A 16,339-nucleotide genomic window follows, 5' to 3' on the forward strand; every position below is an offset into this window, starting at 1 on the left:
GGAAAGTATAGGGTGTAGAATAGGATATGAAAGGATAGGATGGGATAAGAAAAGAAAGGAAATGATAGGGTTTAGGATAGTATAGGAAAGGACAGCGTAGAACAGTAAAACATTTTTATTGTCCCTGAGGGGGAAAATTGTCTTGGACTCACAGTAGGCCTACTGCTGTAAACAAACAAATACAGCAGCACAGGTGTCCAGGTTGCTAACAGGCAGAAGAGGTTACATCGTACAACATGAATATTTGGATAATTAACTGTGGAAGGGTGTTTTTACGGAATAACATTCGTTGCTAAATGAGTCCCAAACATGTGAAAGGGACATCATGCAATCCCTGGAGAGATATGGACAATCATGCCTTGGGACAAAAGACAAACATGATTTCTCTGTGATGCCTGTCACCTCTGCGTGAACCCCCTTCCATCTTTCATCATTAGGGAGTTGTGGTTTGACCTTGTTAACATGACATCCGCCCCAGTCCCCACACGGCCCTGCCGCCTCGTCCCTCTGGTACCTCGTCCCAAATGGCACCGGAACAGCCATTTTGGGGGCGCATACTCTGATTCCACACAACCTCAAAGCTCTTCCACAGTTTACAATGAGACCACAAGACCTTGAGACGGGTGCCTACTCTTCTTCTTCCTTTGTCTCCGAAACTGGAAGGTATTCCCCTTTCTGTGTGTTTTCTCCCTCTCTCCCTCGTTCCTTTTTTCCTCTCTGTCTTCCTCCATGTCCCTCTTAACTAAGAATGCTAAGATGTATTGATGAGAATATTTGTTAATCCAGCGAGGGACTGCATGCATTACTGAATGCTTACACCAGTCTGGCTTGTATTGATATTACAAACACAGCTCATTGTCGCTACCCAGAGGCTAGAAGAGGCAGAGTACAGCATTGAAGGCTAGGATGCTAAATAAATTATTAGTTGTTTGCAGTGTGATACACCTAAAATCTATTTTTTAAATCCTTTTTATGACCCTCCAAATGAACAGAATTATGTTTATCTTTTCTTGTCACTTAAAGCCACAAATCCACAGGATTTCCTGCTGATCAATTATGATAGCCTAAATGTAACTGGTGTGAAATGGCTAGCTAGTTACCGGTGCGAGCTAGTAGCGTTTCAATTGGTGACGTCACTCACTCTGACACCTTGAAGTAGTTGTTTCCCTTGCTCTGCAAGTGCCTTTGCTTTTGTGGAGCCATAGGTAATAATGCTTCATGGGAGGCAGATGTCGATGTGTTCAGAGGGTCCCTGGTTCAAGCCCAGGACAGAAGCAACACTGTTACATGTAAATGGATTTTACCCCATTTTTCTCCCCAATTTCATGATACCAATTGGTAGTTACGATCTTGTCTCATCGCTGCAACTCCCCAACGGGCTCGGGAGAGGTGAAGGTCGAGACATGCATCCTCCAAATCATGACCCGCCAATCCGTACTGCTTCTTAACACACTGCTCGCTTAACCCGGAAGCCAGCCGCACCAATGTGACGGAGGAAACATTGTTCGACTTATGCCCGAAGTCAGCTTGAAGGTGCCCGGCCCGCCACAAGGAGTTGCTAGAGGGTGATGAGCCAAGGAAAGCCTCCTGGTCATCCCTCCGCTAATCCCAGATGGTGCTGGGCCAATTGTGCGCCGCCCTATGGGGCTACAAAGCCGGCTGAGTAGTGGCGCCTTAGCACTGCAATGCAGTGCCTCAGACTGCTACACCTCTCGGGAGGCCCACATAGATGGATTTTTTAAAGAATAAACATTGTAAATGTCTCATTAAATCAGTACAAGTTAGGCCTATCTCAGAGTCAGTCAAGAGTAGCCAGGTAGTTCAGTTCTCTCTATCTACAATCAACATTTTCAGACAACATGACACAGATGACAGGTCACACAACAGATAGAGCCATTTACACCACACGCTATAGATCTGACATCACAATATGAAGGTCCACCATGCCCATACAATCTTATTCATTTGGATCTAAAAGGGGAAATGTATCCTAGATCAGCACTCATACTCTAAGAAGCTTTGTGAATACAGGCCCAGATATGATGGGACAGCCAGTCAGAGGGTACTTGGTTCTCTGGCAGTAGAAAGTAAAAGCAACACACTGCTACCATCTGCTGGCAGCTGTGAAGAACTACAGGCTTGGGCACCTGCTGGTTAGAGGAAGGCCCTGTTGGAATATATCCTTCCTTCCATCTTTCGCCCTTCCTTGAAGTAATCACTGATCTGACATAAGTGGCTTATCACCAATCTAACATCAAGATTTCCACTACATTAATTCCACCAATTCACATAAGCTCAAGGGAGAAAGGGAGGAAGGTAGGATGCATGTTATGAGTATTTAAACAAGGCCCATACCTGAATAGGAAAGGATCCCAATCTTCCTATTGGTTGCTCTAGCACCAATATCACCAAACGTATGGGTTAGTATATGCTGACAGACCATGTGCTGATAGACCATGCTGCATTTTGACATGGTTTACTTCCCAAATGGTACCATATTCCCTATAGTTCACTACTTTTGACTAGAGCCTGGCATAGGGTCAGCCGCGGTGCAGCACCGCTGGATGGAGAGCAATTTAGGTTTAAGTGCCTTGCTCAAGGGCACAATGGCATTGGTTTGTACCTGGGATCAGATACCACAACCTGGCCTCAAGGCAATTCGTAGGATTTGGGATGTACATTTGTGTCCCTTCATTTAGTATAATATGTTACCTTACGTTATGAATGGAATAGTGGTGGTAAAATATTATACAAATACTTGTTACCCGATCCATCGTACAATATCATACTTTTGTTTCTGTATTAAGTAAAGATGCAGTCCGGGATTTTAAGCACTTATCAATTCTTGTATGAATTGGAATTAGTAACATATCATAAAAATTGCAAAAAAAATGTGCAGGAGGTAACATACGAAATGGATAACGTGGTACACAATTGTGCACAATTTTCTATGACCCGTTTTGACTCGTGAGCACTACTTTCAAAACTACTGGCTGTAATTATACAAAATCACTGGAGCATCACTTTTTAGTAACCAGACCATTAATGTATTCATAATTTAACATAACATATCATACTAAATGGAGGGATACAAATTTACACAACATATCCTATGTTTGTTTAACGTGGTCAGGCTGGACGTCAGCACCCCTACCGCTATCAGTTCAATTCCCTTTTTTTATTAAATCGCCCGGCCCTTGGCTAGAACCAGCAACCTTCCGGCTGCTGTTGCCACCCTCCTTATTAACATAATACTTGTCCACATACAATATGACATACAGACATATTCCCATCCTGTGTCTTTGGTAGATTTGAGGGAGGGCACTTGAGTGATCACTGCTCATTACAAGACACTAATCAGTAACCTAAGGTATAAACAACTGTAGAGTTACCAAATTACAGTAACTTTCCCAAAACCTTGGTTGGAGGAATTTTGCAACTCTTTGACTGGGAGAGGGTTAACTGTTAGATCCTATCCTACTCTGGGACAGCTGAACATGCCCCACTGCACCCCCACTCAGCCCCCTAAATCACAACAATAAATACTGAATATTTAGCCTACTCAGCCAGTGCATGAGTGCACAAATTAAAATATCAACATTGCTCTTACATAGGCAGCTTGACTCTTATAATCGTGTACTTACACATTGTTCCATAGTCTACTCACAACTGTGTTAGGCTTGATGGTATAACACATAACATATGTTTTCTTTATATGATTTAGATGTGAAAACATTAGAATCTCCTCACTGTTCAATTATACACTGTAAAACTATTGTTTAATATCAGGCTATAGGCTACACATAAGGCTTAGTTCTGATTTGATCTGCAGCTACACAGTTGTAACTAGCCTAGTTCAAGTCTACAATGCTGTCTGTCCAATTAACTGAACCTTTTTGGAATAATTTATTCACATGAATCTTCATATCATAAGAAAATTAACCAGGCTACCGATTTCATTCATTTTGACGTATATTTGTCTTTCTGTAGCCTACAAGAATCGCAATTTGTGTCCCTGCTCTGGAGTGCTGTCTTTGGATGAGAGAAGAGTGTACAAATTGATGGGTGAATTGGAAAGCATGCCGGGGTGCGTTGTTTGTTTATCTATCTAAATACGGATTTAGGCTATAGCTAACCACTACTGTGTATAAGAAATATTGAAAATGCGTCAGTGATTTAAACACAGACTTTCCATCTTCCGTTTTGGGTAGGTTTATTTTACGCTCAACTTTACGCTCGTAGGTGCGTTTGCGGTCGGTGGATGTGTCAGTCAGCGTCTCTGACGCGAGAAGTGGCGCATCGCAGCCATCAGGACTATCGGGTTATGAACAATTCGGTGTTTTTCATGCAAGATACCCTCTGTTTTCCCGCGGATTAATGCAATCGTCGTCGGTTGCATGCTGGAAAGCGATGGGGAATTGATAGATAAAACAGTAGCCTATTGATAAACGGAGAAGCTCCTCCCAAAACCGTATATTTGTTTTATACGCCGAAATGAGGCAGGGGGCGGAAAGTCGCCGCAGAAACATTGGGTTTTGGCCAAACATCACACAGTTTCAGGTCATAATTGACGTTAAGTCGTGGGTTTGCGTTGCTTTTGGTGCAAAATTACCGAATTGAGCGAATTTTGCCAGAGAAATGCCGCTTGCTTGAAGACACCCCAGATATCGGTTGGCTGCTGCTGCCATGACAGGTAGAGGTCTCCTCTCGACCACGGCTTCGCCGGTTGGAGAATAAACAGGTTGATTGGGACGTGGTCGCAGCTGCGGAACTGCCAATGTCGGATGTTATTATTAGTGGAGCCTGATCCTGTAAATATAAGCGCAAACATACAGTAATTCGGGAAAAACTCAGGGAAAATGTCTTCTCGTTCTGCATTACCGTCTGGAAACGACAGGGGCACGGACCATGTAAGTGCAATAATTATCCCCATAATTTGAGTGTCTATGCAGTAATTATACATCCTATGTAGAGTATAGAAATATGGTTCATAACATGGGGCTTTGCAATCACCATATTTTATTGTAATGCATAGGCCTAATTATTATATGGTGTGCAATTTGATTGTTAAAAAGAGGAGCCTGGGTATGAGAGTGGGTGGAAATTTAGCATAGCAGATTATCTCAAAATGGGCCGTATCCTTGAACGTCTAAACAGCAAAAGAGCTGATGGCTGTAGGCAAACAGCCCGGGATGAATCCATCCACATACGGTAACACTCCGTGGATATGCGCAGAAGCTCATACTAAGAACCGTCACCTCTTATTATAGCTGTATAGATAGTGATGTCACTTATTGCCCATGTATTCCCCTTGTGTGGTGAAACCTCGTTATGACTGGCATACTGTCGCACCTACAACCATTCGGAATAATAAAAACGAGAAAAAGTCTTTAAGATAACTGTTTTCGATTATTGCATTCAATGTTGTGCAAAATGCTATCCATTGCTGGGTATAGCGGCGTACTATCCAGAGCTATGGGTGTAACAGCGGAGCGCCATCTGCTAGGCTACAGCTTCCACTGTAGGCCAGTAGCAGTAGGGCCTGCACAAGCAACAATGGATATGTACAGGGTGTGTGTGTGTGTGTGTGTGTGTGTGTGTGTGTGTGTGTGTGTGTGTGTGTGTTCGTGTGTGTGTGTGTACTGTGTGTTGGATGTGTGATGTTGCGTGTTGTTATAAACAAGTACATGTTTTGTATCTCCATCTATCTATGAAGGCCTATCTAATATGCATAGCCTAATATGCACTTTGGGGGTTCGTCTTTAGATATGATTCCATAAATAGTGATTTCTCTGCTGAAATGATGTGTGTTTATTCCCAGGCCCAAATCTTTGTGTGGAGACCATGACCGCATTACAAATGGCACCCTATTCACCATATAGTGCACTACTTTTGACCAGAGCCCAATGGGCTTCTTCACTATATATACTGAACAAAAATATAAATGCAATATGCAACAATTTCAATGATTTTACTAAGTTACAGTTCACATAAGGAAATAAGTCAATTGAAATACATAAATTAGGCCCTAATCTATGGATTTCACATGACTGAGCAGGGGCACAGCCATGGGTGGACCTGGCTCCAAGTGGGTGGGCCTATGCCCTTCCAGGCCCACCCATGGCTGCGCCCCTGCTGAGAATGAGTTTTTCCTCACAAAAGGGCTTTATTACAGACAGAAATACTCCTCATTTTCATCAGTTGTATGGTTGGCTGGTCTCAGACAATCCCTCAGCTGAAGAAGCCGGATGTGGAGGTCCTGGGCTGGCGTGGTTACACGTGATCTGTGTAGTGAGGCCGGTTGGACGTACTGCCAAATTCTCTAAAATGATGCTGGAGGTGGCTTATGGTAGAGAAATTAACATTACATTCTCTGGCAACAGCTCTGGTGGACATTCCTGCAGTCAGCATGCCAATTGCACGCTCACTCAAAATTTGAGACATCTGTGGCATTGTGCTTTGTTACAAAACTGCACATTTTAGAGTGGCCTTTTATTGTCCCCCAGCACAAGGTGCACCTGTGTAATGATCATGCTGTTTAACCAGCTACTTGATATGCCACACCTGCCAGGTGGATGGATTATCTTGGCAAAGGAGAAATGCTCATTTACAGGGATGTAAAAAAAAAATGTGTGTACAACATTTGAGAGAGAGAAGCTTTTTATGCAAATGGGAAACTTATGAGATCTTTTATTTCAGCTCATGAAACATTGGACCAACACTTTACATGTTGCGTTTATATTTTTGTTCAGTATAGTTAACTACTTTTGACCAGATTTTCCCTATTCAAAAGTAGTGCACTTTAAAGGGAATAGTGTGCCAGTTGGGGCACACTCCATATCCCCTCTTCCTCTACTCTCACCAATCACCACCCCTCTGATGTTCCTTCATCTCAGTCCAGTTGGGAATGGTGAGGCAGGGGAATTATACAACCCCCCCACCCCCAAAACATTGTAGAATAATAGTAAAGACATCAAAACTATGAAATAACACATATGGAATCAAGTAATAACCAAAAAAGTGTTAAAACAAATCAAAATAGATTTTATATGTTATATTCTTCAAAGTAGCCACCCTTTGCCTTGATGACAACCAGCAACACCTGGAATGCTTTTCCAACAGTCTGGAAGGAGTTCCCACATATGCTGAGCACTTGTTGGCTGCTTTTCCTTCACTCTGCGGTCCAACTCATCCCAAACCATCGGGTTGAGAGAATGCCAAGAGTGTGCAAAGCTGTCATCAAGGCAAAGTGTGGCTACTTTGAAGAATCTGAAATCTAAAATATAACACTTTTCTTGGTTACTACATGATTTCACATGTGTTATTTCATAGATTTGATCTCTTCACTATTATTCTACAATGTAGAAAATAGTAAAAATAAAGAAAAACCCTTGAATGAGTAGGTGTGTCCAAACTTTTGACTGGTACCGTACATCATAGACATTTTAAATATAACAAAACTGTTTAAAAAAAGTATCTTTATTAACCTCTACAGGATCTGTGGGGTATGGTTGAGCTAACATAGGCTAATGCAATAAGTATGAGGTTCTAAGTAACAACAACATTTCCCAGGACATAGACATATCTGATATTGGCAGAAAGCTTACATTCTTGTTAATCTAACCACATTGTCCAATTTACAGTAGCTATTACTGTGAAAGAATACCATGCTATTGTTTGAGGAGAGTGCACAGTTATGAACTTGAATATGTATTAATAAACCAATTAGGCACATTTTGGCAGTTTTGAACAGAAACGCAATGGTTCATTGGATCAAGTAAAACATTGCACATACATTGCTGCCATCTAGTGGCCAAAATCTAAATTGCTCCTGGGCTAGAATAATACATTATGGCCTTTCTCTTGCATTTCAAATTTGATGGTACAAAAAAAAATACATCTTTGTATTGTCTATTTCCCGATCTAATGTGTTATTCTCCTACATTTATTTCACATTACAACACACTTCAAAGGGTTTCCTTTCAAATGGTATCAAGAATATGAATATCCTTGCTTCAGGTCTTGAGCTACAGGCAGTTAGATTTGTTTATGTCATTTTAGGCGATTTTTTTTTTTATAAGGGGTGGATCCTTAAGGTTTAATTATGAAATTATGAAATATATTAATAGCTTTCCACCCATGAGGCCACTAGAGAGCGATTTGGTGATTTGACTGCAGGGAAGGACGACGGTGGGCCAGGCTAGGGTTGGACTGTGAACTGTGTACCAATAGTAAACCTCATGGTAACACTTACTGTACTTAAAGTATCCCATTATACTTAAAGTATCCCATTATAATGCTTGTCATGAGCATGTATGACCCCTTTATAATGTCTTAGAATCATCTCGTAATGATCCTGACTCAACAACAGCCAGTTTGAGTCAAGTTCACATTCATAGTCATCTCAACATAGCTTAGACTAAAGAGTTTTTAGGCATTAAAGGTGGGAATGTACAAATGTATAAATATACAGTGCATTCTGAGAGTATTCAGACCCCTTGACTTTTTCCACATTTTGTTACGTTACAGCTGTATTCCAAAATTGATTAAATAAAACACATCCTCAGCAATTTACACACAATACCCCATAATGACAAAGTGAAAACAGGTATTTTGACATTTTAGCAAATTTATTAAAAAAACAATAACAGAAATACTTTTACTTAAGTATTCAGACCCTTTGCTATGAGACTTGAAATTAAACTCATGTGCATCCTGTTTCCATTGATCATCCTTGAGATGTTTCTACAACTTGATTGGAATTCTCCTGTGGTAAATTCAATTAATTGGACATGATTTGGAAAGGCACACATCTGTCTGCATAAGGTCCCACAGCTGACAGTGCATGTCAGAGCAAAAACCAAGCCATGTGGTCGAAGGAATTGTCCGTAGAGCACGGAGACAGGATTGTGTCGAGGCAACGATCTGGGGAAGGCTACCAAAACATTTCTGCAGCATTGAAGGTCCCCAAGAACACAGTGGCCTCCATCACTCTTAAATGGAAGAAGTTTGGAAACACCAAGACTCTTTCTAGAGCTGGTCATCGGGCCAAGCTGAGCAATTGGGGGAGAAGAGCCCGATGGTCACTCAGATAGAGCTCTAGAGTTCCTCTGTGGAGATGGGAGAACCTTCCAGAAGGACAACCATCTCTGCAGCACTCCATCAATCAGGCCTTTATGGTAGAGTGGCCAGACGGAAGCCACTCCTCAGTAAAAGGCACATGACAGCCCACTTGGAGTTTGCCAAAAGGCACCTAAAGACTCTCAGATCATGAGAAACAAGATTCTCTGGTCTGATGAAACCAATATTGAACTCTTTGGCCTGTATGCCAAGCGTCACGCCTGGAGGAAACCTGGCACCATCCCTACGTTGAAGCATGGTGATGGCAGAATCATGCTGTGGGGATGTTTTTCAGCGGCAGGGACTGGGAGACTAGTCAGGACCGAGGAAAAGATGAAAGGAACGAAGTACAGAGAGATCCTTGATGAAAACCTGCTCCAGAGCTCTCAGGACCTCAACAACCCCAAGCACACAGCCAAGACAATGCAGGAGTGGCTTCGGGACAAGTCTCTGAATGTTCTTGATTGGCCCAGCCAGAGCCTGATCGAACATCTCTGGAGAGACCTGAAATTAGCTGTGCAGCAACACTCCCCATCCAACCTGACAGAGCTTGAGAGGATCCGCAGAGAAGAATGGGAGAAACTCCCCAAATACAGGTATGGCAAGCTTGTTGCATCATCCCCAAGAAGACTCAAGGCTGTAATCGCTGCCACAGGTGCTTCAACAAAGTACTGAGTAAAGGGTCTGAATACTTATGTAGATGTCATATTTCAGATTTTTTGGATTATAAATTTGCTAAAATGTCCAAAAACCTGTTTTTGCTTTGTCATTATAAGGCTCTAACCTAACAAAATGTGGAAAAGGTCAAGGAGTCTGAATACTTTCCGAAGGCACTGTACATCAGTCCGAAATCACCAAGAAGATTAACTCTAACGTTCCTCATCCTGTGTGCATCCAGTACATAGTCTCCTCCTTATTTGATCTTTCCTTGATTCCTTACTTTCTCTCTCCTCACTTCCTCAAACCGCATTGGAGGAGAAGATCCAAGGTCCCTCCCCTCTGATCTTCTCTTCCAATGTGTTTTGAGAAGGAGGCGAGGAGAGAGGGCATAAGAAATAAAGGAAACGTTGGGAAAGATACTCTGTATGGCCTTTATTTTATTAGTTAGGTAGCAGAGTTGAATTGGCTAGGCAGGGCTGGGCTGGGGAGTGGACCGGGGTAGTGGGATGGGTGGTTTAAAGGTTGGGCGGTGGGTGGGAGGGGAAGCCTAAGAGTGGTGCACTCCCTGTTTTACATTCCGGGGGTTGGTGAGTAAGGGGTTGGGAAAGGATGGCGGGGAAGGCAGACTGAAGGAGGACATGCTGAGGGGATGGAAGTTACGCCTCAGGCCTCGAGACCGGCCAGGGACCACTGTGCCTGCATGTGCTTTCTCCCTCTCTCTCGTTCTCTGTCTCTCTCTCTCTCTTTCTGTGTCGCTCTCTCTCTCTCCCTTCCTGTCTCTCTTTGTTTCTCTCGCTCTCTTTGTTTTTCTCTCAGTCGTTTCTCTGGTATCTCATTCCCTCTGTTTCGGGACCTGCTTCTGTTTGGTCACATGACAAGGAGCTGCATCCTACTAAAACACATTTATCTATGTTCCTGTAAAAAAAACACATCGTTTTTTTATTTTATTTTTTATCTTACGCTTTGCTGCCTACCTAACTGAAAATTAGCCATAACTCAAACTTTGGACTGAATCTTCACAGCACCTAGGTCGAAAGCTATTGGGTTCTGGGATGGAGCACCTACCAGCATGCGATGCATACCAGACCTGGGTTCAAATTCTATTTGAAATTATTTAAAATACTTTAGCTGTGCTTGATTGAGCTTACCTCTTGGAATGGAACCAATAGAAAACTGCAAACCCTACCGAAATGGCACTCCAAGGAGTCTAAAGCAAACGCTCAAACCCTGGTTTTATGAAAACTAGCTCAGTAGTTGTAGGGCTCATGTGACTAGTCACCTCATACAGTTGTACCTTTGTCCCAGTTATCAGAGAGATCAGACAAGATATTCTATGAATCGTAATATTTGTCATGACATATTCATATGTTCATCTGGAAATGAATAATCTCATGAATTTCTATACACTAAGCTATACTAGGGCCATGATCAGTAGGCAAACAGTGTGGAACATTCCACAACATTATGCCCCGTTGAACGCAACCCAGGCATGATGATGTCCAAATCAACTATAATATTCTAAATTTGAATATAATTTCAGTGAAGAACTAGGGTGTACCAGCAGTCCTGGGTGTTGCTTTCAGGGCCTTAACCCCGTGCCTATGAGCAAATAGATCTAGGGAAAACACTGATGTGACATTATCTTAGTTATCTCAGTTCACTCTCAGTAATATCTTGCCATATTAGAGAGCCAGAGCCACCATGCTATAATGGCAGACCAGTCCAGTAGTGTACAGTGGTACCTTAAACACCACCATGCCGAGCTGAGCCAAGCCAAACTGTACTGGCCTGGTTACACATCCACCATAGTTAGTTGCTGGAAGGGGCCATATGAAAATAAAATTCCTTTAATCCGAGCCAGCTCAGTAGTGTGTTTCAGGTCAGCAGTTGGTACAGTAGTGTAAAAGAGCAATTGGTCTCTGAGTTGGTCTTGTATCATTTCACCCCACTAGGCTGAGCCGAGCTGTACTGGGCTGGCCTTGTTATGCATCTACCATAGTTGGTGGAACCGTACTGGAGAAGGCAATGTGAAAAGAAAATATCAGAGCCTGCTAAGTATGGTTCGGGTCGGAACGCTATTTTGAAAAGGGTTTTGAAGTTCCCAGGCTTTGCATGGTAGTGGTAATGGGGGCGCTGGTGGTGACCCCCTCTCCCCTCTCTCCTCTCTCCTCTCCCCCCCAGCATGTGTCACTAGCCGCCAGTCGCTCAGACAAGGGCACCAGCCTGTCCAGCCGCTCACTGGGCGCCCGCTGCAGGAACTCCATCGCCTCCTGCTCTGACGAGACTCCGCACATCGGCAACTACCGCCTGCTTAAGACCATCGGCAAGGGCAACTTCGCCAAGGTCAAGCTGGCCCGCCATATCCTGACGGGCAAGGAGGTGAGGCTGGGGCATGGGGAGGGTGGTGGGTGGGGGGTTGTTGGGTAAGGGATATGATGCAGAGGAAGGGTAGTGGTCTTAGAAAGCAGAAATATGATGCAATAGTGTCCATTTCCATGGTAGTGGGTTATAGTTAGAGCATGGATGGATGCATGGGGCCCAATCCCAAATTGACCACTATATCCAGCATAGCTGGAAGCTTCACCATATTGTTTATACCAAGCAAATTCTCTCAGATCTCCACAGGGGCATAGGGTGTAAAGTCTAGGGGTTGATTTGGGATTGGGCTGTTTTAGTGATTGGGTGGGGGGGGGCTTGGGATATAGGGTAGAGAGGTGAGACTTGGGCAGGGATAGGGGTAGAGTGAGTGGTGGGGGTAGGAAGTGGATGAAGGGGGATCTGTAGTTGTGGTTCTTCTTTATTCAGATGGATCCCCATTATCTTTGGCCTAAGCGACCCCTTGTCTTCCTGGGGTCAATGATTGGAGTATAGATGGGTGCAATGCTAAAATAGAGGGTTGGGAGGAATAGGGATAGGCTTGACTGGAATGGGGAACTAAAGAAGTGGGGCATTGGTTCTGGGGCGTCTGGCCATGGATAGGAAAATAATGAATGTGAATAGGGATATTCATTGTCATACTTGAAGCTTGTTAGAGAAAGCTATGTTTTACTACTGGGTTGTTTTCATCTTCTCATTGTGCTTTTTTTGTAAAATGTTGTAAAAAGTTCTCCTCACGTCTCCTCCAGGTTGCAATAAAAATAATTGACAAAACTCAGTTGAATCCAACCAGCCTACAAAAGGTGAGTCTTGGCAATTTACTCTTTTTTTTTAACAATCTGTGTTTTATCAGTCACAGTGGACATGACCTTAATAAATGCATAATAAACTCCCTCCTTACCCCAACACACTATCACAGATTAATGTGAAATAGACACGAATGACTTATTTGAAATTTGTGACAGGCACACAAAAAAGTCCACCTTTTTAGTGTGTATTACATGATTTTCATCACAACGCATTTTGTATGTATTACATGATTTTCTTTCTTCAAAACACATTCATGTACATTACACAAATTCTATTTTTCTATGTTAGCTAGGCTAGCTAGGTGGCTAACATTAGCTTGGCTAGGGGTTAAGGTTAGGGTTAGAGGTTAAGTTTAGGTTTAGGAGTTAGGGGTTAAGGTTAGATAACATGCTAGCTAAGTAGTTAAAGGGTTAGGTTTAGGAGTTAGGTTAAAGGGTTAAGGTTATGGTTAGGGTTAGGGTTAGGGTAGGGTTAGATAACATGCTAGCTAAGTAGTTAAAGGTTTAGGAGTTAGTTTAAAGGGTTAAGATTATGGTTAGGGTTAGGGGAAGGGTTAGCTAATATACTAAGTGGTTGCAAATTAGCTCAAAAGTAATAATGAGTCGCAAAGTAGCTAATTTGTTCAAATTCTAAAGTTATCCAGATTCAAACACACAACCTTTGCGTTGCTAAATGTTCACGTTATATGCCCACCCATCCTTCCCGACCAACCTCTCTCCTACCAGGACCCCTACAAATCAGCCGGGCTAGACAATCTGGACCCTCTCTTTCTAAAATTATCTGCTGAAATTGTTGCAACCCCTATCACTAGACTGTTCAACCTCTCTTTCGTGTCGTCTGAGATTCCCAAAGATTGGAAAGCTGCTGCGGTCATCCCCCTCTTCAAAGGGGGAGACACTCTAGACCCAAACTGCAACAGACCTATATCTATCCTACCCTGCCTTTCTAAGGTCTTCGAAAGCCAAGTTAACAAACAGATTACCGACCATTTCGAATCCCACCGTACCTTCTCCGCTATGCAATCTGGTGTCAGAGCTGGTCATGGGTGCACCTCAGCCTCGCTCAAGGTCCTAAACGATATCATAACCGCCATCGATAAGAGACATTACTGTGCAGCCGTATTCATTGACCTGGTGTAACAGCATAACTTTAGTCCGTCCCCTCGCCCATACCCGGGCTCGACCAGGGACCCTCTGCACACATCAACAACAGTCACCCACGAAGCGTCGTTACCCATCGCTCCACAAAGGCCGCGGCCCTTGCAGAGCAAGGTGCAACACTACTTCTAGGTTTCAGAGCAAGTGACGTAACTGATTGAAACGCTAGTAGCGCGTACCCGCTAACTAGCTAGCCATTTCACATCCGTTACACCCTTTCAACCTCCTCCTTTTCCGCAGCAACCAGTGATCCGGGTCAACAGCATCAATGTAACAGTATAACTTTAAACCGTCCCCTCGCCCCGACACGGGCGCGAACCAGGGACCCTCTGCACACATCAACAACMGTCWCCCACGAAGCYTCGTTACCCATCGCTCCACAAAGGCCYCGGCCCTTGCAGAGCAAGGTGCAACACTACTTCTAGGTTTCAGAGCAAGTGACGTAACTGATTGAAACGCTAGTAGCGCGTACCCGCTAACTAGCTAGCCATTTCACATCCGTTACACTGGCCAAGGCTTTCGACTCTGTCAATCACCACATTCTTATCGGCAGACTCAACAGCCTTGGTTTCTCAAATGATTGCCTCGCCTGGTTCACCAACTACTTCTCTGATAGAATTCAATGTGTAAAAATCAGAGGGCCTGTTGTCCGGACCTCTGGCAGTCTCTATGGGGGTGCCACAGGGTTCAATTCTCGGGCCGATTCTCTTATCTGTATACATCAATGATGTCGCTCTTGCTGCTGGTGATTCTCTGATTCAACTCTACGCAGACGACACCATTCTGTATACCTCTGGCCCTTCTTTGGACACTGTTAACTAACCTCCAAACGAGCTTCAATGCCATACAACTCTCCTTCCGTGGCCTCCAGCTGCTCTTAAATGCAAGTAAAATTAAATGCATGCTCTTCAACCGATCGCTGCCCGCACCTGCCCGGCCGTCCAGCATCACTATTCTGGACGGTTCTGACTTAGAATATGTGGATAACTACAAATACCTAGGTGTCTGGTTAGACTGTAAAAACTCCTTCCAGACTCACATTAAGCATCTCCAATCCAAAATTAAATCTTGAATCGGCTTCCTACTTCGCAAAAAAAGCATCCATCACTCATGCTGCCAAACATACCCTCGTAAAACTGACCATCCTACCGATCCTCGACTTCGGCGATGTCATTTACAAAATGGCCTCCAACACTCTACTCAACAAATTGGATGCAGTCTATTACAGTGCCATCCGTTTTGTCACCAAAGCCCCATATACTACCCACCACTGCGACCTGTACGCTCTCGTTGGCTGGCCCTCGCTTCATACTCATCGCCAAACCCACTGGCTCCAGGTCATCTACAAGTCTCTGCTAGGTAAAGCCCCGCCTTATCTCAGCTCACTGGTCACCATAGCAGCACCCACRCGTAGCACGCGCTCCAGCAGGTATATCTCACTGGTCACCCCCAAAGCCAATTATTCCTTTGGCCACCTTTCCTTCCAGTTCTATGCTGCCAATGACTGGAACGAGCTGCAAAAATCACTGAAGCTGGAGACTCATATCTCCCTCACTAGCTTTAAGCACCAGCTGTCAGAGCAGCTCACAGATCCCTGCACCTGTACATAACCTATCTGTAAATAGCCCATCCAACTACCTCATCCCCATACTGTATTTATTTATTTATTTATCTTGCTCCTTTGCACCCCAGTATCTCTACTTGCACATTCATATATATATATATATATATATATATATATATATATATATATATATATATATACAGTGGGGAGAAGAAGTATTTGACGCTCACCACCAAGTGGATTGCCCAGGAGAATTGTTGTAAGGGCACAGGCATGGGGACGGTCATGGGGGCATGGCGCCACTGGCAGGAGAGAATGGGTTTCTGGAAAGGGGTTACAAGGGGAGGTACAAGGGTGAATATTGATAAAACATGATAAAGAATATTCAGAACACTAAGACCCTCAAATTCAAATCTGGATCTTGAAGGCAATTCCACTGCTTTTTTTCCCTAATCAGGGACTGGTAGCCCTGCTAACAATTCTGTGGCAAAGTGTGTCAAATATGCAGGGCCAGACTAAGAAATTATATATACAGTGTATATATATATATATATATATATATATATATTCTGCACATCTACCATTCCAGTGTTTAATTGCTATATTGTAATTACTTTGCCACCATGGCCTATTTATTGCCTTACCTCCCTTA

General features: G+C 43.5%; 1 protein-coding gene across 3 annotated transcripts in view; it reads left to right on the forward strand.

The window, feature by feature from the left end:
• The first annotated feature begins 4,291 nt into the window (after window positions 1-4,291).
• Window positions 4,292-16,339, forward strand: part of LOC111980254 (MAP/microtubule affinity-regulating kinase 4-like) — a 47,471-nt gene continuing 35,423 nt past the window's right edge. For all 3 annotated transcript variants that reach the window (XM_070449336.1, XM_024010944.2, XM_024010945.2), the window contains exons 1-3: window positions 4,292-4,910; window positions 11,962-12,159; window positions 12,906-12,959. In XM_070449336.1, the coding sequence (XP_070305437.1) occupies window positions 4,860-4,910; window positions 11,962-12,159; window positions 12,906-12,959 (303 nt within the window). In that variant the 5' untranslated portion in view covers window positions 4,292-4,859. The remainder of the gene's footprint in view (window positions 4,911-11,961; window positions 12,160-12,905; window positions 12,960-16,339) is intronic.

The sequence above is a fragment of the Salvelinus sp. IW2-2015 genome, linkage group LG20 (genome assembly GCF_002910315.2).
Source record: "Salvelinus sp. IW2-2015 linkage group LG20, ASM291031v2, whole genome shotgun sequence".
Classification (NCBI taxonomy): Eukaryota; Metazoa; Chordata; class Actinopteri; order Salmoniformes; family Salmonidae; genus Salvelinus; species Salvelinus sp. IW2-2015.